A 24512-nucleotide genomic window follows, 5' to 3' on the forward strand; every position below is an offset into this window, starting at 1 on the left:
CCTGGAGCCGAGGTGAGGGCCAGGGCTGGGGGCTCCTCACCGTGAAGGGGCCTAGGTAGGCTACAAAGCCAGCAGCCACCAGCACGTCGCCGAAGATGTTGCTTAGCGTGTGCTCCAGGTTCTCCACCGTCTCCTGCCAGCGTACCTTCTCGTCTGATAGCCCATTGATGAGCTGCAGGGGTGGCCCAGTGGGGTGGGTGCTGCTGGGGAGGGAGTGCGGCCAGCTGCCCCCCACCAAGGACCTGCCCACCTTCCTGGAGTGGGGCGCGCACCTTGTCGGCCCGGCTCAGCCTCTGCTCGCACTGCTCGCACTTGAGCTCCAGTTCCTCCTTCTTGGCGATGCATTCTTGGTACTTGGCCTGTATCAGGGCGATGCCGTCCTCCACCTCGCGCAGGCGCTGCTTGGCCTCCTCCAGGATCTTCTGCGTTACCTCCAGGTCGTCCTGCGCCTCCCGCAGGGCTTGCTGCGGGCACAGGGTGCAGGGCCAGCTCGCCGAGTACTCCGGGGGAGGGGAGCCCGTCCCCGCCAGCTCTGCTCGGCCCTCACCCGCTTGGGCTCCACAGCCTTGGCCACGAAGTGGTACTTGTGCATGGCGCGCACCCACTGGCAGATGGACGTGCAGGCCTTGGACACCTTGGCGATGGCGGCCGGCTGGAAGTCTTCGTTGTCGATATACGGCTGGATGGCTCTGATCACCGCCTCACCAATGTTGTCCTGGGGTGGGAACCAAGGGCCTCAGTGCTTCCCAAGGGGACAGAGTGGGGAGCCTCCGAGGGAACCCTGATGCTGCTTCTGTGCCCCAGGCCCGATGCAGGCTGCAAGAGTGCCCTCCTTAGGGAGCAAACACAGCCCAGAAAGGCTGACCAGAACAGGACCTTTTGTGCCCCTAGAATAACAGACAAATGGTGAGTGAGTTCTTCCTTGGACAAAGTTTCAAGATAGAATAACACACAGGCCTCGTTTTAAACTCATTTAAAGACAATGGCTGATGGGGTCGGTGCTGTGGCATAGCAGGTAAAACTGCAGCCTGCAGTGCCGGCATCCCATATGGGTGCTGCTCCAAATCCTGGCTGCTCCACTTACGATCCAGCTCTCTACTATGGCCTGGGAAAGGAGAAGATGGCCTGAGCCCTTGGGCCCCTGCACCCGCGTGGGAGACCTGGAAGAAGCTCTAGGCTCCTGGCTTCAGAGTGGCACAGCTCCAGCCATTGCGGCCATCTGGGGAGTGAACCTATGAATGGAAGCCCTCTCTTTCTCTGCCTCTATAACTTCGTCTTTCAAATACATACATACGTACATACGATAGCTGCCTCCTGAGAGCAGCGCCGTTAGCAGGTGTAGAGATGAGATGAAGCCAAAGGAGGGGGGAGGGTTAAGGCTGAGCCAATGGGGAAGGCCTTGGCCAAGGCCCCAGGGAGTGAAGAGAACCCCTGGGCCCCAGGGTCCCCAGCAGTGGTGCTGTTGCTGCTGGGGGGGAGGGAGGCAGAGCGGTCCTCTGCAGCCTCCCTGCCTGGCTGTGTCCTGTCCTCACCGCTGGAAGCCAGGCGCACTCACCTTGTCAAACTTGAAGAGACTCTCGAGGAAGCGGCCGGGGTCCTGCAGCAGCCCCTTGCCTGGCTCCCAGTAGTCATCCACCTTGGAGCCTGGCCTGTCTCCTGGCACCTTCTTGGGCTTGATGCCCTTCATGATGCACACAGCTTCAATGACCAGCTTCACGCCCAGCGGGGGCCGCTGCATGGCGCGCACCTGTGGGCCGAGCGTGGGGCAGGGTGGGGAAGAGGGAAGCCTGTGACCGACGGGAACCTCCAGGCAGGCACACCACCAGGCAGCCTGGCCCCCACCAGCCAAGCCCCTCCTGCTCCAAGCACACTTATGGCTACTGCTCCTGCCTGGGCCTGTGGGCTCCTACGAGAGGGCGGGACAGGCAGCTGGGCTCCAGCCCTTGCTCTGCCCTCACCTCTTGGCACACGGCCCCCAGAGGGTGCAGAGAGGGGATCAGGGCCCAGGAGGACACCAGGGAGGGACACAGGAGGGAGTGCCAGGACTCGCCCAGCTGCCCACCTCAGTCACATCGCTCTTGTTGAGGTTGCGCAGGCTGGCCAGGGCCATGTCCAGAGCTGGCAGCGCCTCTTCCAGATCCTTTTGGGCATCGTCGGCAATAGCCTGTGCCTTTGCAGCCTTCTCCTTGGCCTTGATCTCTTCTGCCTGCACTGAATTCCGGGTCTCCTCAGCGATGGCTGTATCCACCTGGGGACACAAGACAGGAGAAGCCCGCTGGCAGCTGGTGGGAGGGGATGGGTGCTCCCTCCTCTGCCTCCTCCTCTCTGCATCCCGCAGGGAGAGGTGTCATCCCTGCACACGGGGGCAGGCCTCAGGGAGGAGGCCCCGGAGCACCCCAACCTTGATCTGCTCCATGGTGAGCATGGTGTCCCTGGCAGCCTCCTCCAGCATGGGGCGCATAACCTCCAGCTCCTCCTGCATCTTGGCCACGTCTTCGGAAGTGCGCAGGAGCTGGGGGTTGGGGCACAGAGAGGAAACCTGTGTGGCCTGAGAGAGACTATGGCCAGCAGCTTCAGCAGCCCCGGAGCTGCCTGACGGCCTCTCTCAGAAGAGGGTCGGCATCTGAGAATCTGTGGGGTACTCTGCTCTGGCCGTGCCCCTGGCTGGCTGCAGGGAGAAAGGCAGCCATTCACATATGCCGTTAGCTGCAGCGTGAAGGGCCATGTGGCAGAGCCATAGGCCTCACCTTGTCAAGGCCACTCTTCATGCGGTTTTTGGCCGTTTTCAGTTCCAGTTTCTTCTGTCCAATGAGGATGGAGAAAATATTGAGCAGCTCCAGGTAGCTCTTAGGGGTCACGTAGTTGTGGCGCGCCAGCTCCGCCAGGTACTCGACACACTTCTTGGCCACCGACTGGTGGATATACACGCAGACCTGGATCTGTATGTGGGGAGACCGCTGCCGCTGGCTGTGTGCTCCGTGCACACAGGCTGTGAGCTCCCACAGAGCTACCGCAGCCTGAGCCTGAGCCAGGAGTCTCCTGCCTCACACCCATTCCTCCTACGATTCCCACAACCTGCAGGTCAAGGACACCTATCATGCAAACAGGAGTGAAAAACCCAAGGTTGGGAGAAGGCGAGGGGCTGTTCAAGTTCACAGAGCTGGCTGTAAGGGTGGACCCAGGCATGTTTTGGCCCCGTGTCGTCGCAGCCCACACAAGCTGCCTCTCTCCCAGGGCTCTGGTGCCCATCTGGAGGCTGGGCCCAAGGGGAGGGAGGGCCCAAAGCATCAGCATGGCTGGGCAGGGAAATGTCAGGTTCAGCCTAGCTCTTGGCCCCCAGGCAACCACCCCTCTCTCAGGCTGGACTAGACCAGACCAATCTACCCACCCCAGCCTGTGTTCAGGGTGTTCTTTGAAGAAAGCTTCCCTGAAGCCTTTGAGAAAAATAGTAACCATGCAGCTGTGTGCCCCCATCCTGTTACCATGACCATCAGTGGCACCCCACTCTACAGATGAGAAAACTGAGGCTAAGAGAGCTATAGCTGTCTGACCAAAGCCTGACAGTGAGTAGTGGGCCTGGAATGCTCACCCAGGCCATGATGACCTTGAGCCTATGCCCCAAACCAAACAGTTCTTCCCAAGAACCTGCTCCTTACCACGACACCTACCAAGCCTCCCACTATTTTATAGGAAGCTTCCAGCTCTGGGATCTCATTCAGGAACATGGTGGCCACAGACTCCAGGGCCTCTGTCGGCCACTCATTAAACCAGTCGATGGTACAGCAGTTGACGAGGGAGGGAAACTGCCGCAGGCGAGCTCGGAAGACCTCTCCTATGGGGCTAGGGGTCCACGGATCCAAGTGAGGTCAGGCGTAGGAACCCAAGCCCCAGAGCCCTTTCCCCCAGCCCTGTGGCCCAGGAGCTGAGATCTTCACAGCACAGCAGCACTGCGGCCGGGCCTGGGCCCAAGCACCCCGGGTTCCAGCACCCGCAGGCGGCCGGGCGCAGGCGCCTGTACCTCATGCACAGCACCATGTGGATGTTGCTGCGCACGCGCCTGGTGTAGGCAGCCATGAGGTTGGCCTTGGTGGGCTGCAGCCCTTGCTCCTGGATGTAGGGCCGCATGGCGTTGAGGATCTGGTCCTGCTCGTCCATGGCGTACAGGTTGGGGATGTCACCCGAGTTGAGTATGTTGTTGATGTCCTCCAGGAAGGACTCGTTCTTGATCTGGGGTGGGGGGTGGGGGTGGGAAATGGAGCAGGGAGACAGAGCTGAGCCTCTCTGCTGGCCGCTGGGCTCCACGCTCTCACTGGGTCTCCACAATAGCTCCACTTTGCATATGATGCCGCTGAGGCTCGCCCAGGTGACCTCACAAGCACGACCCTGGGCTGTGGAGGTGGGGCCCGGTTTACTCAAGGGAGGAGACCACAGCCACCGGCAGAGACGGGTCCTCGCCCATCTCAGGTCGCCGGGGCTCTCCTACCCAGCTTAGCAGCTTCCTGTGGGGGCCCTGGGGCTGGCGTGGGCCTGGGCCCCAACACCAGCCACCAGCCAGGCTTCAGTGCTGTGCTGTTTGTCCTGTGGCTCCACAGCAAGGAAACCTCAAGCCTGGGAGCTCCAGAAAGAGCAGCCCCCAGGAGGGGAACCCTGGCTCCCCAGCACGTGGGGCACAGATCCTTGAGACAGCAGGTAGGGCGCCATGGTACTGGGGCTTTATTTAGTCTCGGGGCATGATCTACACCCCCCCACACACACTTAGCTCTTGAGAGGTGGGTCTGGCTTTCTGCTCCCAACCCAGCCCCCATCTGAATGCTACCTGGTCCTGGCGTTCTCTCCTGAGATCTGCCCCAACTGACAGCGAGCTGGGCATGCATGAGCCTGAGCACGAGCCAGGGTGCCCCCGCCACGAGCCCCACCCGGCGCCGAGGTGCTGGCACCTGAGTGTCTGCGAACAGGAAGGTGACGGGCAGGTTCTGCAGGCCGGCCTTCAGCAGGGCCTTCTTGACGTCATCGCGCCACTCGCTCAGGCCGTAGTTCTTGGACAGCTCAATCTGAAAGCACTCGTACTCGGCCCTGGAGGTGGCAGTTTGGGGTCCGGCACTGAGGGCTGTGGTGGGGGCCCGCCCCTCCCCCATCCAGCTGGAGTGCCACTCCCATCCCAGGCCCTGAAGCTGCTCTCTCCCCTCTAGCCCTTTGCCGGAGTTGTTCCCTTAGCCTGCAGTATCCTCCCTTCCCACCCTCCCAGTGCGGATTCTGAGGGCAGCCCCCCCGCCCCCCCACCAACACCTCCCTTCAGAAGGTCCCTGGGGTGCTTCCAGCTACACCCTTCTCCCCACAGCACCACAGGGCACCGCTGCCACCTCTCCCTGGAGCCTGGATCCTGTCTCCAGCCCTTCCAGAAGCCCACACGGGCTGGCTAGGTCTGCTCAGGGCTACCCCAGGCTCCCGCCACTACGGAAAACAAGGATTGGATGTACCATCTGCCCCAGCCACCCCGCTGCCCACCACGCCTGGGGCCCTCACATGTGCGAGGCAAGCCGTGTGAGGGAGCTGCGGCCGCTGCCACCTACGCCCAGCAGGAGCGCGTTGCCTAGTGCCTGGCGCAGCGTGCGGCTGATGCGGCAGATGTGGCTCATGGCGTCCATGAAGAGGACCAGCTTCAGCTTGGCCGTGTTGATCTGGTTGTAGTCCTCCATGTACTCCTTGATCACCTGCATCATCTGCGGCCGGGGCGGGCACCGGAGGGCCAGGTCTCCCCTGCTCTAGGGTCCCCTGCACATGCCCCCCACCCTGCTCTCCTCTCTGTCCTGACCGAGAAACAGGGCACTTTAGCCACTCTGCGACTGGCCAGCTGCATGTCTCCCCTGGAGGCCTAGACCTGACCCGGGGCCTTCAACAGTTCCAGGTGCGGACAAACACACTTGGGTTGTTGCTGAAAGCACTGAAAGCCCACCCAGGTGGCTACACACATGGCAGTCCGCGCTGCTCCCGGCCACAGCCCGCAAACCCTCATATAAACTCCACCGGCCGCCCCAGGGGACCACCTCGTCTCACTCTGCCAGGGGGAAGCCAGAGTGCCCTCTGCGCCTAAGTTCCCCTGATCCATGATGTGAGCTCATCACCGATGCGTCCTGCTTTGGAACCACCCAGGACTGGTTTGTGGCCCCTGCTGCCCTCTGGGCCCCATCCTGGTTTGCAGAGCAAGTCTCTGCAGGACTGAGGTTCACTCTCATTGCCAAGGAGCTGTACCCACTCAACAATGGGAGGGACAGGGTGGGGGGGAGGCCTGGGGCTCACCCGACATCCCCGAGCTGGCCTTCCTCATGCAGTGTCCTAGCGCGTGGCCCAGAGTGGGGGGCTGTCAGCGGCCCTGGGGCCCTCACCTTGGACTCACTGGTGATGAGCTCGTAGCTCTTGACGTCAGAGCCTGGTGACATGAAGTCCCCGTAGAGAATGGGCTGGGAGGGGCAAACCTCGTTGAAGGCCACGTCCCACCGTGCCATGTGGCCCTGGAGCAGCTCATCGAACCAGCCACAGTCCTCCTCATTCACCAGCCGGTCGCGGAACACGCGGCAGTTCTCATGGTACCACAGTCGCAGCAGCTGCACCTTGTCCTGCAGCCGCCCCGCATCAGTGCTAGCCATGGCCCTGGGGCCCTCAGCCACCCCTCAAAGCCCGGGGCTCCCGAGTCCCTGACCTGGGCCCAGCTCTCCTGCCAGGACTGCACCAGGGCCATGGGCTGGAGGGCGGGCCAAGTGCCCACTGAGCACCGGCTCCACTAACTGGCCGCAAGTGCCTCTAGGGCATCATCCCCCCCTCCCTAGGCCCCTCTAGCCTGGCCGGAAGACCAGGTTCTCTTTGCACCTGACACCTCAGGTCTCATCTTAGCTCGCCCCACGCCCCACGAACCTCCCCCTGAATCTGCCCCTCTCTGCTGCATCCCAGCGTCCCTGCTTCTCCCTGAGGACTGCACAGCCCGCAGGTAGCCCCAGGGCTCTTCTCTTAACCTACTGGCTACAAGCATGGCAAAGCCAAGGCCGACTTCTGTCCCTTCCACCCTCTCCCCCAAGCTATGGGCTCCACACACGCTGGCTGTTCAGTCCCACCCAAAGTGCCGGTCTGTCCCTCACAGCTCCTCAGGACGAAATCCAAGTTGCTGGCCCCTCACAGCCCCAGAGTCTGGTCCTCTTGCTGCCCAGTGCACCTGACACCCCACTTGCTGCTCCTTCCACCTGGGGGCCTCAGGTTCCTGGAAGGTCCCCTCAAAGTCTGCTCGCCCAGGGCCTCCACCAGAGGCCCTTTTTCTCCTCGGCTCCCCCTTTTGTATGACCCCCTCACAACTGCCTCTCCAGTAGGGGCTGACCCCCCCAAGATCAGCTCAGGGCATGAGGCCTGGAGCCTTGGGGGCCTACCAGTCCCAGCCCCTCAGCATGTGGCAGGACCAAGGCCCAGAAAGGTTTGGACAGGAAGGCCTGAAGTTGTAGGTTGAGGGCAGCGGGGGCGGGGGCTCCTCACCTCCACCTTGGCAGGGTTGGCCATGAGCATGCCCTGGAAGACCTTGGAGAGGTCCCTCAGGTTGAAGGTATAGTGGGACTTGGCTGGGGTGGGCAGCAGCTGGGAGGTGATGGTGGCATACACCATGACGGTAGCTTCCACCAGGGGCTCCATGAAGGGGATGAGATGGGGGGCCCCAGCTGTGGGCAGAGGAGAGTGGCCTGGATCACACAGGCGGCAGCTCCCCGGCAGCCTGCACACACCACAACCTCTTGCCTGTGCTCGCTCTGCCTTCTCTCTGGATGCCCCTCTGCAGGCTGCAGGCTTGGAATCCACGCACCTGAGCACCCGAGCCCACCCTCTGCAGGGCCTTCCTGATGTCCGCACCCCAGGACAGGGCATCTTCCGCTCTGCATTCAGCCCTCACAGGGCAGAGGCACTGGCACATCCCCTGGGATGGGGGCACCAGTGCACCCTGCCTGACGGGGCTGTGCCTCAGACCCAAACACTCCAGCTCCAAGCCACACACGGGGAGGGGTCACACAGCCCACACTGGCTGCAGGAGTGTTGGACTGTGGATGCGGGGAAGGCTGGAACTCAGTTGTGACTACAGGGCTCATGACACCCTGGGAGCTGCTACCACTGACACTGTGCCCCAGAGGGCAGGAGAGGGCTCCTCCAGGTATGCAGGTGCTATTCGGGGTGTTGGGCTTGGCGGGTGATCCAGGCACCTGACAGAGACCAAAGTGGCTACCAGTAGCTGGCTGGCTCACTGTGAGGGCCAGCAGGGCCAAGCTGCAAGAAGCCTCCACACAGGGGACACCTGTGCCCAGCCACATGTCGTCCCGTATCCTGCTCATGCCTGAGTCCTGGACAACACTGCCTCTCTTTGGAGCTCCAGGATGCCGCACAGGGCTGCAGTTTGTTGGATTCCTCTACTGGTTCATCCATTTTGTGTCTACTATGTGTTGGGCCCTAAACCCAGTGCTGGTGCCACCTGCCACTCTGGTCCCCAGTGGCCCGCGGTCCCCACATGAGCCTGAGGCCACTGGTCCCAGCCTCAACACACCTACAAGCCTAGGGCTAGCCTGGACCCAGCACCCTGGCCCCGCCCAGGCTGGTACTCACGCACAGGCTCCCAGTAACTTTTTTCTCCAAGGAGTCCACCTGTAGGGGTGAGGGAAAGACACCGGGTTCAGACTGAGGTGGGCCTCCTGCTGCCCAGTCTGGGAAGCTCTCAAAGCAGCCACTGCCACCTGACCACCTCCTCAGAGCAGGGAGTCGCCACCCACCCACACTGGACATGTGGACAAGTCCCAGCCTACCATCCCTGGGCAGGAGGAAGCGGAGACCTGGCTTCCCCCACTCACTGGACAATGCCCAGTGGAGTCCAAAGGTCAAGCAAGCATTGGGGTGAGAGGTGGGGTGCTGGGCAGACTTCTCCCCAGGCCCTGGAATGATCTGGGCCGTTCTGTCCATTCTGGTGCAGGGGCTTCTCCTGATTTACAAGAAAACTCTTCCAGCCGGCGCCGCGGCTCACTAGGCTAATCCTCCGCCTAGCGGCGCCGGCACACCGGGTTCTAGTCCCGGTCGGGGCGCCGGATTCTGTCCCGGTTGCCCCTCTTCCAGGCCAGCTCTCTGCTGTGGCCAGGGAGTGCAGTGGAGGATGGCCCAAGTGCTTGGGCCCTGCACCCCATGGGAGACCAGGAGAAGCACCTGGCTCCTGCCTTCGGATCAGCATGATGCGCCGGCAGCAGCGCATCAGCCGCGGCGGCCATTGGAGGGTGAACCAACGGCAAAGGAAGACCTTTCTCTGTCTCTCTCTCTCTCTCACTGTCCACTCTGCCTGTAAAAAAAAAAAAAAAGAAAAGAAAAAAGAAAAAAGAAAACTCCTCCACCAGAGTTCAGGACAAGCACTAACATCCAGAAGACTTCCACACGCTGGTGGAAAATGGAATTAAAAGGTGAGTTTGCTCTGGTGCTCAAGTTTCTTGAAATCCATGCCTAGCTTTTTCTTTCATAATTTGACTTTTTATTTTTTAAAGATTTATTTATTTTTATTCGAAAGTCAGAGTTACACAGAGAGGAGAGGCAGAGAGAGAGAGAGAGAGGTCTTCCATCTGATGGTTCACTCCCCAATTGGCCTCAACAGCTGGAGCTGCACTGATCCAAAGCCAGGAGCCAGGAACTTCCTCCGGATCTCCCACATGGGCGCAGGGGCCCAAGGAGTTGGGCCATCTTCCACTGCTTTCCCAGGCCATAGCAGAGAGCTGGAATGGAAGTGGAGCAGCTGGCTCCCATTTGAGATGCCAGTGCTTCAGGTCAGGGCATTAACTCGCTTTGCCAAAGCGCCAGCCCCTTGACTTTTTATAAAATGCATCTTCCATGAATTTAATTATTTTTTTTTTTTGAAGAAACAGAGGGACCAGAGCTGTATGGTAGTAGGCTAAACCTTTGCCCGAGGTGCTGGCAGCCCATATGGGTGCTGGTTTGAGTTCCAGCTGCTGCACTTCCCATCCAACTCCCTATTAATGGCCTGGGAAAGCAGTGGAAGACGGCCCATGTGCTCAGGCCTCTATACCCATGTGGGAGCCCTGGAAGAACTCCTGGCTCCTGGCTTTGGATCACCCCAGCTCTGACCATCGTGGCCATTTGTGGAGTGAATAAGAGGATGGAAGACCTAGGCTGGCGCCACGGCTCAATAGGCTAATCCTCCGCCTTGCAGCGCCGGCACACCAGGTTCTAGTCCCAGTCGGGGCGCCGGATTCTGTCCCGGTTGCCCCTCTTCTAGTCCAGCTCTCTGCTGTGGCCAGGGAGTGCAGTGGAGGATGGCCCAAGTGCTTGGGCCCTGCACCCGCATGGGAGACCAGGAAAAGCACCTGGCTCCTGCCTTCGGATCAGTGCGGTGCGCCGGCCGCAGCGCGCCAGCCGTGGCGGACATCGGAGGGTGAACCAATGGCAAAAGGAAGACCTTTCTCTCTGTCTCTCTCTCACACTGTCCACTTTGCCTGTCCAAAAAAAAAAAAAAAAAAAGAGGATGGAAGACCTATCTCTGTCTCTCTGTCTCTCTCTCTCTATAACTCTGCCTCTCAAATAAACAAATAAATCTTAAAAAGAAACAAACCAACCAGAGCCAGGCCTGGGCCAACCCAAAGCTGGGATCCAGGAGCTCAGTCCAGGTCCCACCTTGGGTGGTAGGAACCCGACCATGAGCAGAGGGGAGCCAAAGCTAGGAACCAAGCCCAAGTACTCAGGAATGGGACGCAGGTGTTTTAACTGCCAGGCTAAATGCCTGCCCCCCACCCAGGTAAATTCTCTGCAGACTCCCTGTCAAGGTACGTATATGCGGATAAACACATACACACATACCACAGATTCAGCAGTCACCACGTGCCAGGCTTTCTGAATGTTGCACACACAATACCTTACGAAACCCTCAGAAGTTGAAGTGGTGGGTAACCTAATATTAGCACCCATTTTAGAGACAAAGAAACTGAGGCTCAGAGAGGCCCCTGAGTTTGCCAAAGGAACAAAACTGAGGAAAGGAGCCGGCGCCGCGGCTCACTAGGCTAATCCTCCTTGCGGCGCCAGCACACCGGGTTCTAGTCCCAGTCAGGGCGCCGGTTTCTGTCCCGGTTGCCCCTCTTCCAGGCCAGCTCTCTGCTGTGGCCAGGGAGTGCAGTGGAGGATGGCCCAAGTCCTTGGGCCCTGCACCCCATGGGAGACCAGGATAAGTACCTGGCTCCTGCCATCGGATCAGCGCGGTGCACCGGCCGCAGCGCGCAGGCTGCGGCAGCCATTGAAGGGTGAACCGATGGCAAAGGAAGACCTTTCTCTGTCTCTCTCTCTCTCTCTCACTGTCCACTCTCAAAAAATTAAAAAACAAAACAAAACTGAGGAAAGGGTGTGGGTGGGCTTTCCAGCAGCCACCCGGCTGAAGCTGGGACGGCTCACCCGGCCCGGGCTTCTGCCTTTGCCCACTCAGTACTCACGCATCCAACTGCCTAGAATGGTGGAGAAGATGAGCTTCTTGCTGGCGTCGTCCATCTCGGCAAAGGACAGGTAGTTGAAGTGGCGCGTCAGCCGTGGAGTGATGGCATTCCTGCCTCCACCCGGAGGGCCCATGGCACAGACAAAGTTGATGTCCACCAGGTTCTTGAAGGCTCCTGAGGATAGAGCAGGACAGTCAGCCAGGGCCCTGCCTAGGGTTGCATTATGCTATTCACGGGCCCCTTCCTCCATAAGAAAACATTTAAACATCTGACTCCCGACACTGTTGATGTAAAGACAAATACTCATGCAGGCACAGCATACATGGCCATTTTTCACCGACAAGAAAGGTTCACTCTCCCCAAGTTTTAAGAGAAATCCAAGCAGTTTTATGGGTCACCAAAAGTATCACAGCCCTGGGGCCCTACACCTCCCATCCCGCTGCGGGCCCACGCCGCCACACGCACCGATCATCTTGCGGTCATACCAGCCGCCGTGATCCATCCACTGGCGCAACAGCTCGATGGGCGGCTGTGCGCCATAGGTCTCCAGGGCCGGCATGTTCAGGTCATCGATGAAGAAGATGAAGTTGCGCCCCAGGGGCGGCCCGAACACACCCTTCCGCCTGGAGGGAGAGGCTCTGTGAGTCCAGCCCCCGAGCGCAGCAGGTCCCCCAAGAAGCCAAGGGACGCCGGAAGGCAGCTCTGCCTCTGGGAAGCCCACTCCAAATTTCAGCCTCCTCCCAGCAGCTCTACCTCATGGCCAGCCCTGTCTCACTCTGAACATCTTGGCACATCACAGACTGGCTGGCCCAAATCTGAGCTCCTTTCACAGGGGGTCTTGCCTCCCAGGCATCTCGAGGGCACACAGCCCCACACAAGGGCCCACTCAGGGCAGGCACCCCCGGAGAAGCCCCCCAGCAGCTGTAGGCAGAGGGAAGGCTCTGGAGCCATGCACAGGGGAGCCAGGGCCCCTTGGGCGCTGCCAGCTCTCACTGCTGGTGGGGCGATGAGACAGAAGCTGACTGAGCTGGGCTGGGGTACGCTGCGGCTGAGGGAGTGAGGAGGGGTGCCCTGCCTCTTGTCCAGCTTGCTGTCGATGAAGTCCTGGGTCTGGTTGGCCGAGGTGCGGGCTGAGAAGGTGAGGAAGTGGCTGATGTACTCTAGTGGCAGGTTCTTGAGGAGCTTGTCAGAGATGGTGAGAGTCTTCCCGGTGCCCGTGGGCCCGATACACAGCACCTGCGAGAGCAGGCAGTGTGAGGACGGGACCCATACTCCGAGCAGCTGCCGCCCTCCAGCCTGGCCTTGGGGTGGCTTGTGGCACTCACAGGCTTGTGGCTGGTGAGCAGCATGCCCAGCAGGTAGGACATGCGTACGGTGTCCATGGTAGGCACGATGATGTTGCAGTAGTTGGTGTCGGGCACCATGGTGAATGGAGCTGAGGAGTCCATCCACTTCACCCAGGCGACCTGGAACCACAGCTGGCTCAGCACTGCCTGGGACCTCTCCCTGCGCCACTCCTGGCTGGGGCCCTGCTGCCCAGTGCACAGGGCAGGTGAGGAGCTCTGCTGCTGAGCCTCGACTGGAGAACCCAGGGGACCTATGGGTCCTCTGCTCTGATCTCTGCACGGGGTGGGGGCCCCCACCTCAACCCACCAGGAACAGGGCTCCTTGAATGCAGCTTTCCAGGTGGGAGCTGCCCTACATTCAGCTGCCCTGGGTGGGGGCCCCCCTGGGGACTACCTGCCCTGTGTCTCTGTGTGAGATTAGACAATCCCAAGAACAAAAGCATTTGCTGTTCAGACTTGAGGAGTGTGAGGGCCCAAGCCGTGGGTGCTGAGTCAGCTGGAGGGCATGACTCACCTGGCTTGTCCCTCCCATCATCCTCCCCCTTGTGTCCCTTCACCAACATCCATGGGTCAACTTACAGACCTCCCTTGAAGGAGACGCTCACCACGGCCTAACCAGGACATTCCCTGGGGGACGACTGTGACCTTGACACTCAAATGCACCCTGTGAGCCCCCAGCAGGACCCTGCACAGTCACCATAAGACTCCCATGGACACCTCTTTGCCCCCCTCCTCCTGGGCTGGGGTCCTGAACCTGGAATGAGGGTAGGCTCATGGAACCCTCGCTGCCTGATAACAGGGATGGGGTCATGGAGACAGGTCACAAGGGCTTGCCCATGACCCCTAGGGGGCCCAGGGCTCTGGGCAAATGGGGCTTTTAGGTTAACTGAGCTAGCTGGTCTGTGGGCTGAGCACCAGCACAGAGGAGGCAGCACGTGTGGCTGGGAGGGGAGGCACTCCGATGTCTCCCAGCCCCAGGTTCAAGTTCAGCTGTGCCACTGACCATGTGGTTGTGACTGCTCTGAGCCTCCATTTCTTTGTCTAGAAGACAGGCTGTGAGGATCCGTGAGATGACACAATAACCCCAGCCTGGGACCCAGGGGCAGTCACCGTTCACCCAGAACAGCTGGCACCCAGCGGGGCCCTCCCTGCCCTGGCCCTGGGGGCTCGGGGGCCACCTGCTTGTTCTCGTCCTCTTCGTCATCATCGTCGTTGGTGCTGCTGATGCCGGCGTCCTCCAGCCGGTAATCGAACACCAGCCCCTCTCCTGGGAACGGCAGAGCCAGCTGCCCAGGACCGGGAGAACAGAGCTGTGAGGCCCAGGAGGCTTGCTTGGCTGCTGGCCCCGGGGGGAGCCTGAACCGGGAGTGGCCACCTCTCACCTTTTCCACCGTCATCTTGGCCCTCAGCCAGTGGCTGAAGGCGACTCGGCCAAGGCTGTCCCCAGTGGCACCTACGCTCCAGACCAAGGAGAAGATGAACCAGGGCTCGACCAGCTCAGACAGGCGGCTCACCTTTTCAGACGGGATTTTCTTGAGGCCCTAGGGACAGAAGGAAGAGCATCAGGCTGAGACAGGAGCAGCAGCACTGCGAGGTATGAGGATGGCGGGGGGAGCGGGGGTGCTGTTCCGGATTTGTTTCTCTACAACACATCATCTCCCTCCTCACCCTCGCTGTCCTTGGCACTGCTGTTCCCAGGTCCTCCCTGAACTCCACGTGCCCCCCGCACCCCTCAACTGTCAGGAACCAGGAGGAAACCCAGGCATGAGGGCCCATGACCCACACTGAGCCCATCTGAGTCTCTCTTCCAGGAAGCTGGATTGGGCTGCAGCGCCCTCAGGTGGCCCAGATGAGGCGAGCAGGGGCAGGAGGGCCTCCCTGCATAACAGTACCTCTCGAGGCAGAAAGGGCTTAAAGAAGCAGTCCAGCAGCTTGAGCAAGCTCATGACCAGGTTGCTGTCGGTCGAGGAGATCACCTCCTTCACCGAGGACCGAATGAAGCTGATGGACTCCTGCAGCAGTGAGAACGGGGCTCTTGTGGCTGGGGGCCACGGAGCCGGCTACCCCACCTGGGCCGAGCACCCCCACAGCCTGGCCTACCTCCAGGAATCTGGCAGAGAGGCTCCGGAAATGCTCCTCGTGGGGCTTTAGCAAGGCAGGGAGCTTCCTCAGCCAGCACTCGACGAAGGGCATGAGCCCCAGGATGCTGGGCTCCAGGTACACCATGCCACAGCGGGACACAGTGGCCGGGGAGGCCACGGCCAGGTCCTGCACCTCGAACATCATGGTCATCGCCTGGGCCCAAGACAAACCATGTGAGTGGGCTGGCTTCCAGCCCCCAGGGCTGCCCACCCTGTGGGTAGGAGCTGAGGGGGCTGTCTAGGAACCTCCAGGCCCTCAGCTGGTCATGTGCCCTGCCCTGAAACCCTGAGGAAGAATCAGAGTCAGGTGATTCCTGGGGTCTCCAGCCAGCCTGGGGTTCTTGGAGGATGGGGTGGGGGGACCTGACAGGCTCTGCTCTGGAGCTCCAATCTTGGACATGAACACAAGGACAACAATGACAACCTGGTATTCTCAGAACCATTCAGGCAGTTCCACTCAGCCCAGACACCATCAGCTGCTCTCATGTGCAGGCCATAACCCTCTGTCTTGAGAACTGCCCCCAGCATGTATACACACACACACACACACACACACTCACCATGCAGGTCCCTGTACCAGGCCCATGCCACCTGTCTCTCAGACCTTGGGCTCGCTGTCAGGACTAGGTAGACACCTGACCCCAGCAAGGCTGACATAGCTGAAAAGTGGGCCTTGGGTGCACAAAGTTAGTCTTAGTGGGAAGCAGTGGGCCCTGGGCTTGGAGCATCACAGGAAGTGGGCCTGTGGGCAGAGCGCCCTGGGCAGCTGCAAAGGATGGACTCAGGCACAGGAGCTCGGGCTGAGGAGGGGTGCTGGGAGACAAGCCAGAGCTGACACTGGCTGGCCCCTGGGTAGGTCACCGTGATGGCCGAGGGTCAGCTTTGGCCCCGGGAGGCAGCTGTGGAAGAGGCTTGACCAACAGGTGCGGCCTCTGGGCCTGGCCAGCCACAAGCAGAGCAGGTGGGTGCACCTCTGTGAGCTTGATGATCTCCCCGGAGCTGAGGCACAGCTTCTTGTTGTCGTCCAGCACCGTGTTCATGTTCTCGATCCACACAGCGTCCACCGGCCCGTCAAACATGTACCACTTCTTGTTGGTGTCAGAGGCGACAGCCCCCACCCGGATGAGCGAGGGGAAGATGCCATCTGTCCTGCAGCCACCAGGGAAGAGAGCGCTGCAGGCCAGGGAGACGGGGCTGCGAGCATAACAGGCTCCCAGGGAAACCCGGCCCCCATGCTGGCCCTGCTGTGCTTCCTTCTCTTTCCTGAAATGCCCTCATGTGTTGAAAAATTATGTTATCAGGGGGCCGGCGCTGTGGCATAGTGGGTAAAGCCAGCCGCCTTCAGTGCAGGCATCTCATATGGGCGCCGGTTCAAGTTCCAGCTGCACCACATCAGATCCAGCTCTCTGCTATGGCCTGGGAAAGCAGAAGATGGCCCAAGTCTCTGGGCCCCTGCACCTGCGTGGGAGACCTGGAAGAAGCTCCTGGCCCTGGATCAGCTCAGCTCCAGCCATTGCGGCCATTTGGGGAATGAACCAGCAGATGGAAGACCTCTCTCTCCAGCTCTGCCTCTCTGTAATTCTGCCTTTCAAATAAATAAATAAATCTTTAAAAAAAACTATAACAGGAAAGATGGGGAATTCTTTGGTATCACATGGGGTAATGGAACTGTCTTCCCCTAAACAAGCTAAACAGGGAAATCCTGATGGGCACGAGGGACTGCAATCACAGAGCTGCTCTGGAAGACGGCACGGGACAGAGAAGGGTGACAGGCAGAGCAGAGAAAGGGACTGAGTCATGCCGAGAACCCTGGAACGCTCCTGCTCCAGAGGCTCCATGCCAAGGGAGGGACTGCTGGGGGTGACCAAGACTCTCTTGTGGCCAGACTCTACTGAGGCTCCTGGCCCTTCTCCTAGGTCCCTCTGTGCACTTCCTTGTTTGGTCCAGTTTTAGCAAAGAGTCCTGCTACCTCAGTCTAGCAAGACCCCCACCCCCAACTCTGATGCCTGATCACCCCTGAGATCCCTGCGGGAGCCCCAACCTCCACTACCTCCCACCCAGTCCATGTCTGATCACCTGGCCTTGTCTCCAGTGAGAATTCCCTGGGTCAGCTTAGCTGAGCCCCCTCTGACCCTGATCTGATGCTGCTTCTTTGTAAGGTTCCACTCCCTAGTCCCCACGCCCTGCCCCACATTGTAAACTTCCACTCGCCCCTGCCGTATTCCCAGTGGAGCCCAATCTTTCGTCCCCACTGCAGGACAGGCCCCTGCACCTGTCACAATGGTGCAAAGTGAAGTCTTCCTCGCTAGGCCTTAACAAGAGTTGCTGAATAACTTTGCTTTAATAGGACATTTACCTGGTCTGACCTCCAGATCCTCCCTGACCCCTCACCTCCTCAGAAATGGGGCAGCCAGGCCAGCCAGGCCCACAGTAGGGAAAACAGGTGACTCCTCTCCCCCAATCCACCTCCCACCTGGCTCCCACCAGGAGCCTGGAGGCCTTTTCTGGAGAAATACAAGAGCCCTGGAGAAAAGTGCCTTGGGGGCTGATGTGCCCTCCTCCCAGCCCCATGCACTGCCCCTGGGAGCAGAGGCCCCCAGCCTCTGTTGCGAAGAGTGGCAGCCAGTCACTGGTGTCTGTTCCGTGCCAAGTGCGCTGCCGGGCTCCTTCCACACAGCAAGCTCATCCCTGCCTCACCATGACGAGCGCTGACTGTCCTTCCCTTACAGTCCAGGGACACAACCCACCCCACCCCCCACCCCCCAGGAGGAAGGGAGGAGGAAATGGAATGGTGAGCAGAACCCAGGCTTTGGGTGGCAGAGCCAGGCTGGGGGAGGTCCCCGGGGCGCTCACCACTCGTGAGTAAGCAGGTCGAACTCCCCGTACAGCTGGCCCATCGTGATGGACTTGGGGTTCAGCACATAGTAGTTGACGGCTTCATACACGCCACCGCTGATGGACGGCTGCCCTTTGATTGACGTCAGGGCAGCTGCCAGGACTCTGTAACACTGGGAACGCAGGCCACAGTGGGCCAGGGGCCACAGGAACTGGAAAGGGGCATCCTAGAGGCCAGCAGCCCTGCTGACGCCACCCCAGCCCACGGGCCCATGGTCCATCCACTGGGCCACCCGGCTCGGTTCCACCTACATTACTCTTGCCAGAGCCTGTGGGCCCGACGAGCATGAGGCCATGCCGCACCACCGTGGTCTCGTAGAGCTGGATGCACTTGGTCATGAAGCCTGAGGGGACACAGCGGGGATCCCAGGCATCACGGCAGGGGCTGAGTCCCAGCTCCACCACTAGCTTGCGGGACCTCCGGCACATCACTTCACTCCCTGAGCCCCAGGCCCCTCGTCTGTCAAACGAGGACAGTGGGGGCACCTCTCTCACAGGCAGGGGCAGGCGAAGCACTGGGCACAGAGAAGAAACTTTCTAGATGCCAGGCAGTGTTCCTATCACTATAATCCCCCAGCTCCCACTGTGCAGGTGATCAGCCATCAGGCCTGCCTGGGGTCAGCCATCGCAGGTCCACAGTCAACACTAGTCTCAAAGTTTCTGCCCAGCCTGCTGAGAGTGCCAAACCCAGTAAGTGCTGGCCAATATGAGGCAAAGCCCTAGCGAGAGTCAAGAGCTACGGGGACAGCTGCCAGCCGCAGGCCTACATGGGTGGGGAGTGAGTGTGTAACTCTGGCACGATGCTCTAGCACTGCAGATCCAAGGGTCCCTGCCGAAGAAATGGAACCCAACTACCCTGGGATGGCCAAGCTGACCCAGGGCTACAAGGGACCAAGAGTCTAGGCCTTTATTCAACACTCTCCCGGGGTCGAGGGCACGAAACGTGGCCAGGGAAGGAAGCATTAGAGCCTCCACTGAAGAGCAATGGAGGGCATTGGAGGGGGCCCTGCATGAGCAGATCCACTGCTTGGGTTCCAGAGGGGGCCCCTGAGTGGCCAGCATGGCATCAACATTTCCCAAAGGATGGGTTGGGAAGAGAGAAGGGGGGAGCCAGGCCAGGGGCTGGGAGGCAAGAACTCAAGTGGCATGCACCTGCAGCGATGGGGCGAGAGCTTCGCCCTCCTAGCAGGGAAGGGGTTCAGGCTCAGAGGGAGTCTGACGGCAGTGGTATCAGTTCAGGAAGGGCCCAAATGCTCCTCCGTGCCATGACACCGGGACTGCTGCTCCACAAGGAGCACAAGCAAGTCCACCAGCAGGATGGAAACTGAGCAGCCTGCAGCAGAGGGGACTGGTGACTGCGGTGAGGTGGGGTGGGGGATACGGAACGAGGCACTCAAGCTCCCTCCCACCCAAGCAGGTAAGGACAAGGCAAGGGGCTGGGGCCTGCAGAAGCAAGGCCTGGGAAGGGACCGAGGGCTGGGCTGCTCCTCACACGGGGTCTCGGGAACAGAGCAGTAATTGCTTCCCCATCACCTGGCAGATTCTAGCCTGTCAGGGCTAAGGGCACCTGCTCTGGCCCTGGACCATTCAGCCAGGAGCCCCAGCCTGCTGCACACTGAGGCTGGCCTGCCCTGCCCCTGCCACCCAGGTGGTCAGAGCCAGCCCCTCATCAGATGCTGTGGGCCAGTGGCTCACCCTCCACATCCTTGAGGTTACTCTTCTCACAGGCCTTGCGGATGGCTGTGTCCAGGATGCCATAGTTCGTTTCCTCCTCCCTGATGGTGGGAAACAGGTCGGACACAATCCCAGAGAAGAGCTTGAGGTCCTCCTGCAGGAACTTGGGCACGTTCACATCACGGATGGCCCGCAGGCAGATCAGCTCCTGCCGCAGGCACCGGCACGGCCGTCAGCACAGGGCGCAGGCCGCCAGCTTCCTCCAGCTGCCACGAAGCCCTCCTGGAGCCCCAGCCCCTGGAGCCCCCACCCTGGGATGGAGCGCACCTCATTCATGCTGGGGTTTTCTCGTTTGAGGTTTCCGGCAGCCGAGATCACGGTCTTCACGGCTCTCATCCCGAAGTCGTAGTGATCCTGTCACCAGCAGCAGGGGGAGGTGTGGGTGGGCACTGTCTCTCAGGGGGCTTCTGCCTGGAACACTCTGCCTCCCACCTGGCACCTGGCCAAACCTCAGTGCCCAGCTTGCCACTACAGGCCCTCTGTGCCTGCCCCCACACCCTTCCCTGGGCTGCATCCCCTCTGGCGCCGTTACTTCACCATCCCACCATCTCCCCCTTGACCGGGTCGCCCATTCTGCATCCGCAGATCAACTCTACTTTGGCCACTTCCACAACCCTGCAGTCCTAACACAGCACCGAGGGCACGGAGGGGTCACCCATCTGTGCGTCCACCTGGAGGGCCTCCGTGACCCTGAGCCTCCTTCTGACTTCCCCCGCCCACCTGTTAACCTCTCCAGGCCTGTCCTTCCAGCCACACCTCCACAGCTTTTCCTGCTGATTCTGCTTCTCTCCATCGTATGAGGGTGCTCTGAAAACCTCACGGAGGGGCTGGCACAGTGGCATAGAAAGCTAAGACTCTGGCAGCAGCACTGGCATCTCGTGTGGGTGCTGGCTTGGTTCCGCCTGCTCTGCTTCCCATCCAGCTCCCTGCTAATGTGCCTGGGAAAGCAGTGCAAGATGGCCCAAGTGCTTGGACCCCTGCTCCCACATGGGATATCTGGAAGAAGCTCCTGGTTCCTGGCTTTGGCCTGGCACAGCCCTGGCTGTTGCAGCCATTTGGAGAGTGAACCAGTTGGTGGAAGATATCCTCTCTCTCTCTCTGTACCTCTACCTCTACCTCTACCCCTACCTCTGCCTCTGCCTCTGCCTCTGCCTCTACCCCTACCCCTACCCCTACCCCTACCTCAGTATCTCTGCCTTTCAAATGCATAAGTAAATCTTTAGGGGAAAAAGAGAAAGAAAAGTTCATGGTAAAATGGAATTAAAAGTATGGGCTTTTGGGGCTGGCGCTGTGGCACAGTGGGTTGAAGCCCCAGCCTGCAGTGCTGCATCCCCTATGAGTGCCAGTTCAAGTCCCGGCTGCTGCACTTCTGATCCAGCTCTCTGCTATGGCCTGGGAAAGCAGTAGAAGATGGCCCAAGTCCTTGGGCCCCTACACCTGCTTGGGAGACCCAGAAGAAGCTATTGGTTCCTGGCTTTGGATCAGCTCAGCTATGGCCATTGCAGCCATTTGGGGAGTGAACAAGCAAATGGAAGACCTTTCTCTCTCTCTGGCTCTACCTCTCTTTGTAACTCTTTCAAATAAATAAAAAGTAAATCATTTTTTTTAAAGTATGACCTTTTTTGGGGATAATTTTCTCTTGGAAAATATGTATTACAAAAAACTGTGGGCCGGCGCCGTGGCTCAATAGGCTAATCCTCCGCCTGCGGCGCCAGCACCCTGAGTTCTAGTCCCAGTCGGGGCGCCAGATTCTGTCCTGGTTGCTCCTCTTCCTGTCCAGCTCTCTGCTGTGGCCCCGGAGTGCAGTAGAGGATTGTCCCAAGTGCTTGGGCCCTGCACCCGCATGGGAGACCAGGAGAAGCACCTGGCTCCTGGCTTCGGATCAGCACAGTGAGCTGGCCACAGCGGCCATTGTGGGGTGAACCAATGGAAAAGGAAGACCTTTCTCTCTGTCTCTCTCTCTAACTCTGCCTGTCAAAAAAAAAATAAAAAACTGCATGAATTTGAGAGAGCGAACAAGCGATGAAACAGGGAGCAATGAAATACACCGGTTCGTGCCCCAGATGCACACAACAGCCAGGGCTGGGCCAGGCCAACTCCAGGAGTCACGAAATCAATCTGCGTCTCCCGGTTAGGTAAACAAGGAGCCAAGTACTTGAGACATGACCAGTGCTCCCAGGATGTGAATTAGCAGGAAGCTGCATTAGAAGTAGAGCTGGTACTCACGTGTGGGCACTGACAGGGGATGCACACATCTCAGTCTTAACTGCTCTGCTAAATGCCTGCCCTGATTCATACTGCTAATACATTTTCCACCAACTTTTTGAAGTATCCTTGTATAGTGAAAGTGTTGGAAATTGCTAACACTGTCATTCTGCCCCGTGGCACACGACGACCTGGCTCACAGACCAGTGCATGTCCAGATATCCAGGACTTGGAACCACATGAAGAGACCAGCCTTGCCTCTGGGACATCCCACTTGGGAAGGGGGCACCAGCTGGGGTAGCTGCTCTAACAGGGGCAAGGGGTACTCTTCGAAGTAGATGATCAGAAAGAAGGGGCCGTGGGGGTGACAGCCCCCGGGGTGCCCTGTGGCACACCCAGTAACAGATGGCATCTCTTTTAACCCAAGGGTTTTGGTGGGCTACAGCTGGCCAAAGGTACCACTGTGCGCCCCTGGCCATGGTGACTGGTATTCATAGAAGAGCATATGACCCAGAGAAAATCCTTTAGGGTGACAACAGGATTTTTTCTGGAATTATGACAGACAAAGCTGGTAGCACGTGAGCCCAGCAGCAGGGCCTGGCTGCTGCAGAGGGGCAGTCTGTCTGCAGAGGCAGCCAAACAGAAAGCTCCTCCGCCAGTGCTGGTGCCAGGCCCAGCCCTCCTCCCTGCGGGGCAGTGGGACCTGGCTGTCATGTCCTGGTCCGCACAAGCTCCCAGCCCTGCGCTGCTCACGTCCCCCGATGATCCTCCCTCCTTGCCCGTGACCTAGCCAGTGGGCATCTGTCCCTGGTTTCTGCTCCAGCTCCACCAGGCACTGCACAAGCCTCGCCAGGATCTTGGCCATGGGGATCTCAGTGTCCTTGGCTAAGGGACAGGGATGCAATTCCTATCTCACAGGGTTGTGAGCAGTCCACTAGCCAATTCTTGTAAAGCAGCCAGCACGGAGCCTGGCCCTTGGCAGATGCTCCACACAAGATGGATTCAGAGCTGCCCTGGAGCTGGAGAAACTGGTCAGGGCAGGGCCTCACCTGGGAGCTGAGCTGCTCGGAGGACAGCTTGAAGGTGGTCGTGATCTTCTTAGCCAGCACGCTGGCCTCATTGAAACCAAAGGAGTAGAGGGAGATCTCGGCGATCATGGCATAATCAGGAACCATCATGGCCACAGGCCGGAAGAGCGCCTGGGGCACATGGAGCTTGTGTGGTAGGCAGGCACACCTCACCCGCTGGGGCGCCAGTGGGAGGCCCTCCTCCCCACCACATCTCGGCTCCATGCCTGCCCTAGCTGACGGTCACACTGCCCGTCGCTGGGGAGCTCTGCCTAAGAGAAATGGATCACTGTATTGATCTGAAGCTGCCCCCAGGTCACTCTGCTTGGCCCCTCTTGGCTCTGTCTGCCCATTTCTCCTGCAGGGCCAGCCCCAGCAGGTCCCATCAGATGCTCCCCATCACGTGCACACAGACCACCCTGGCTTCCTCCATGCCCCTCCATGGAGAGGGCTGCCATGGAGGATCATGGTCCCTGAGGCCAAGCAGCTGGGCCTGCACCTGCCTTCAGATTGTCAGGGAGCTCCGTGCGGCCAGCATATCCAGGGTTCATGGTGATAAACACTGCGCACGAGGGCACGAGGGGGATCTCGACACCTTCAAACATGAAGCGTTCCACCTGTGGGGCAGGGGGACAACTCACCTGGGGCAGGGTGAAGGGGAGGGGATGTGCTGACCCTTCCTCTTTCAAAGAGGCCCCTGTCCCCTGCTGATGAGCCCCGTTGCTCAGGGACAGCTTGTTTCAGGATCTGGCCTATTTCCTCAGGTCCCAGTGGCCCACCCATGGCCTCACAGGTGCTGGCTCCAGCCCCTCTGAGGTCTCCACACATCTCCTGCTTCCCACACCCTCCACCCCCAAATGCTGACACCGACACCCCAGACATATGCACACTCAGCCTCAACTAAGGCCCTGGGCCTTGGCTCGGAGCTGGGGGTGGGGTCTCTGAACTCTTGTCCCCCGGACGATATTCCTGGTTAGGGAGAGTGACCGTGCCTCGGGCTTTCCATAAGAGTCAGGACGTAGGAAGGACCACTTCATCTGCTGCCGCCTGGCCTGGGTGCCACCCACAGACTGGCATGAGGTGTGGCACTTCCTGAGTGGCGACACAAGCCCTCTAGGGGCAGCTGTGTAGGGGCAGGGGGACGGCGCCACGCCCTCTATGAGACATGAGCAGGACTGGGGGCAGCCCCAAGGCTTGGCCTCTCCCTGCTGTAGCACGGCAGCCGCACTGCGTGGCATGGCAGCACAGGTGCTGTCGCTGAGGCTCACCCGCTGCTGCTGTGCCTTCTGGATGGTGGTGATCTGCTGTGCCACCACGGACAGCACCTCAATGTCAATGCGATTGAACTCGTCGAAGCAGGCCCAGGCCCCAGCACTAAGTGAGGACAGAGCATGGTGTGGGCATGCGCATTCAGAGCCTACCTGGCCCCTCCTGCCACGGGCGCCCTGGACTGCCATGGAGGAAGCCCTCAGTAGCAATCTCCACCCACCCACAATCTCACCCTTGGTGCCGCCCTGTGCCTGCCGGGGCTGAGCCTTTGAGCCACAGTATGCCATCTGTGCTCCTCACCATCCCGGGATGCTGCTCCCAGCAGCACCCTTGTTTAGCCCTCCCCAGAGAGCAGTCCTATGACACCCA

At 59.8% G+C, this 24512-nt stretch overlaps 1 protein-coding gene across 1 annotated transcript in view; it reads right to left on the minus strand.

Annotated features, from left to right (window-relative positions):
- The window catches only part of DNAH1 (dynein axonemal heavy chain 1), a 79339-nt gene that overhangs the window by 10771 nt on the left and 44056 nt on the right, over positions 1-24512 (minus strand). The window contains exons 31-60 of the mRNA XM_051852349.3: positions 24143-24248; positions 23378-23491; positions 22857-23006; positions 19870-19956; positions 19564-19750; positions 18121-18212; positions 17827-17981; positions 15945-16122; positions 14933-15127; positions 14725-14844; positions 14215-14373; positions 14011-14118; positions 12812-12952; positions 12562-12722; positions 11952-12109; positions 11487-11660; positions 8623-8661; positions 7516-7694; positions 6384-6614; positions 5524-5720; positions 4938-5073; positions 4019-4227; positions 3669-3840; positions 2748-2939; positions 2402-2512; positions 2063-2248; positions 1556-1747; positions 548-715; positions 273-464; positions 41-172 (exon numbers count right to left, since the gene is read on the minus strand). Coding sequence (XP_051708309.3) covers positions 41-172; positions 273-464; positions 548-715; positions 1556-1747; positions 2063-2248; positions 2402-2512; positions 2748-2939; positions 3669-3840; positions 4019-4227; positions 4938-5073; positions 5524-5720; positions 6384-6614; positions 7516-7694; positions 8623-8661; positions 11487-11660; positions 11952-12109; positions 12562-12722; positions 12812-12952; positions 14011-14118; positions 14215-14373; positions 14725-14844; positions 14933-15127; positions 15945-16122; positions 17827-17981; positions 18121-18212; positions 19564-19750; positions 19870-19956; positions 22857-23006; positions 23378-23491; positions 24143-24248 — 4621 coding nt within the window. The remainder of the gene's footprint in view (positions 1-40; positions 173-272; positions 465-547; positions 716-1555; positions 1748-2062; positions 2249-2401; positions 2513-2747; positions 2940-3668; positions 3841-4018; positions 4228-4937; positions 5074-5523; positions 5721-6383; positions 6615-7515; positions 7695-8622; positions 8662-11486; positions 11661-11951; positions 12110-12561; positions 12723-12811; positions 12953-14010; positions 14119-14214; positions 14374-14724; positions 14845-14932; positions 15128-15944; positions 16123-17826; positions 17982-18120; positions 18213-19563; positions 19751-19869; positions 19957-22856; positions 23007-23377; positions 23492-24142; positions 24249-24512) is intronic.

Source organism: Oryctolagus cuniculus, chromosome 10 (genome assembly GCF_051225735.1).
Source record: "Oryctolagus cuniculus isolate XC-2025 breed Fujian yellow rabbit chromosome 10, ASM5122573v1, whole genome shotgun sequence".
Classification (NCBI taxonomy): domain Eukaryota; kingdom Metazoa; phylum Chordata; class Mammalia; order Lagomorpha; family Leporidae; genus Oryctolagus; species Oryctolagus cuniculus.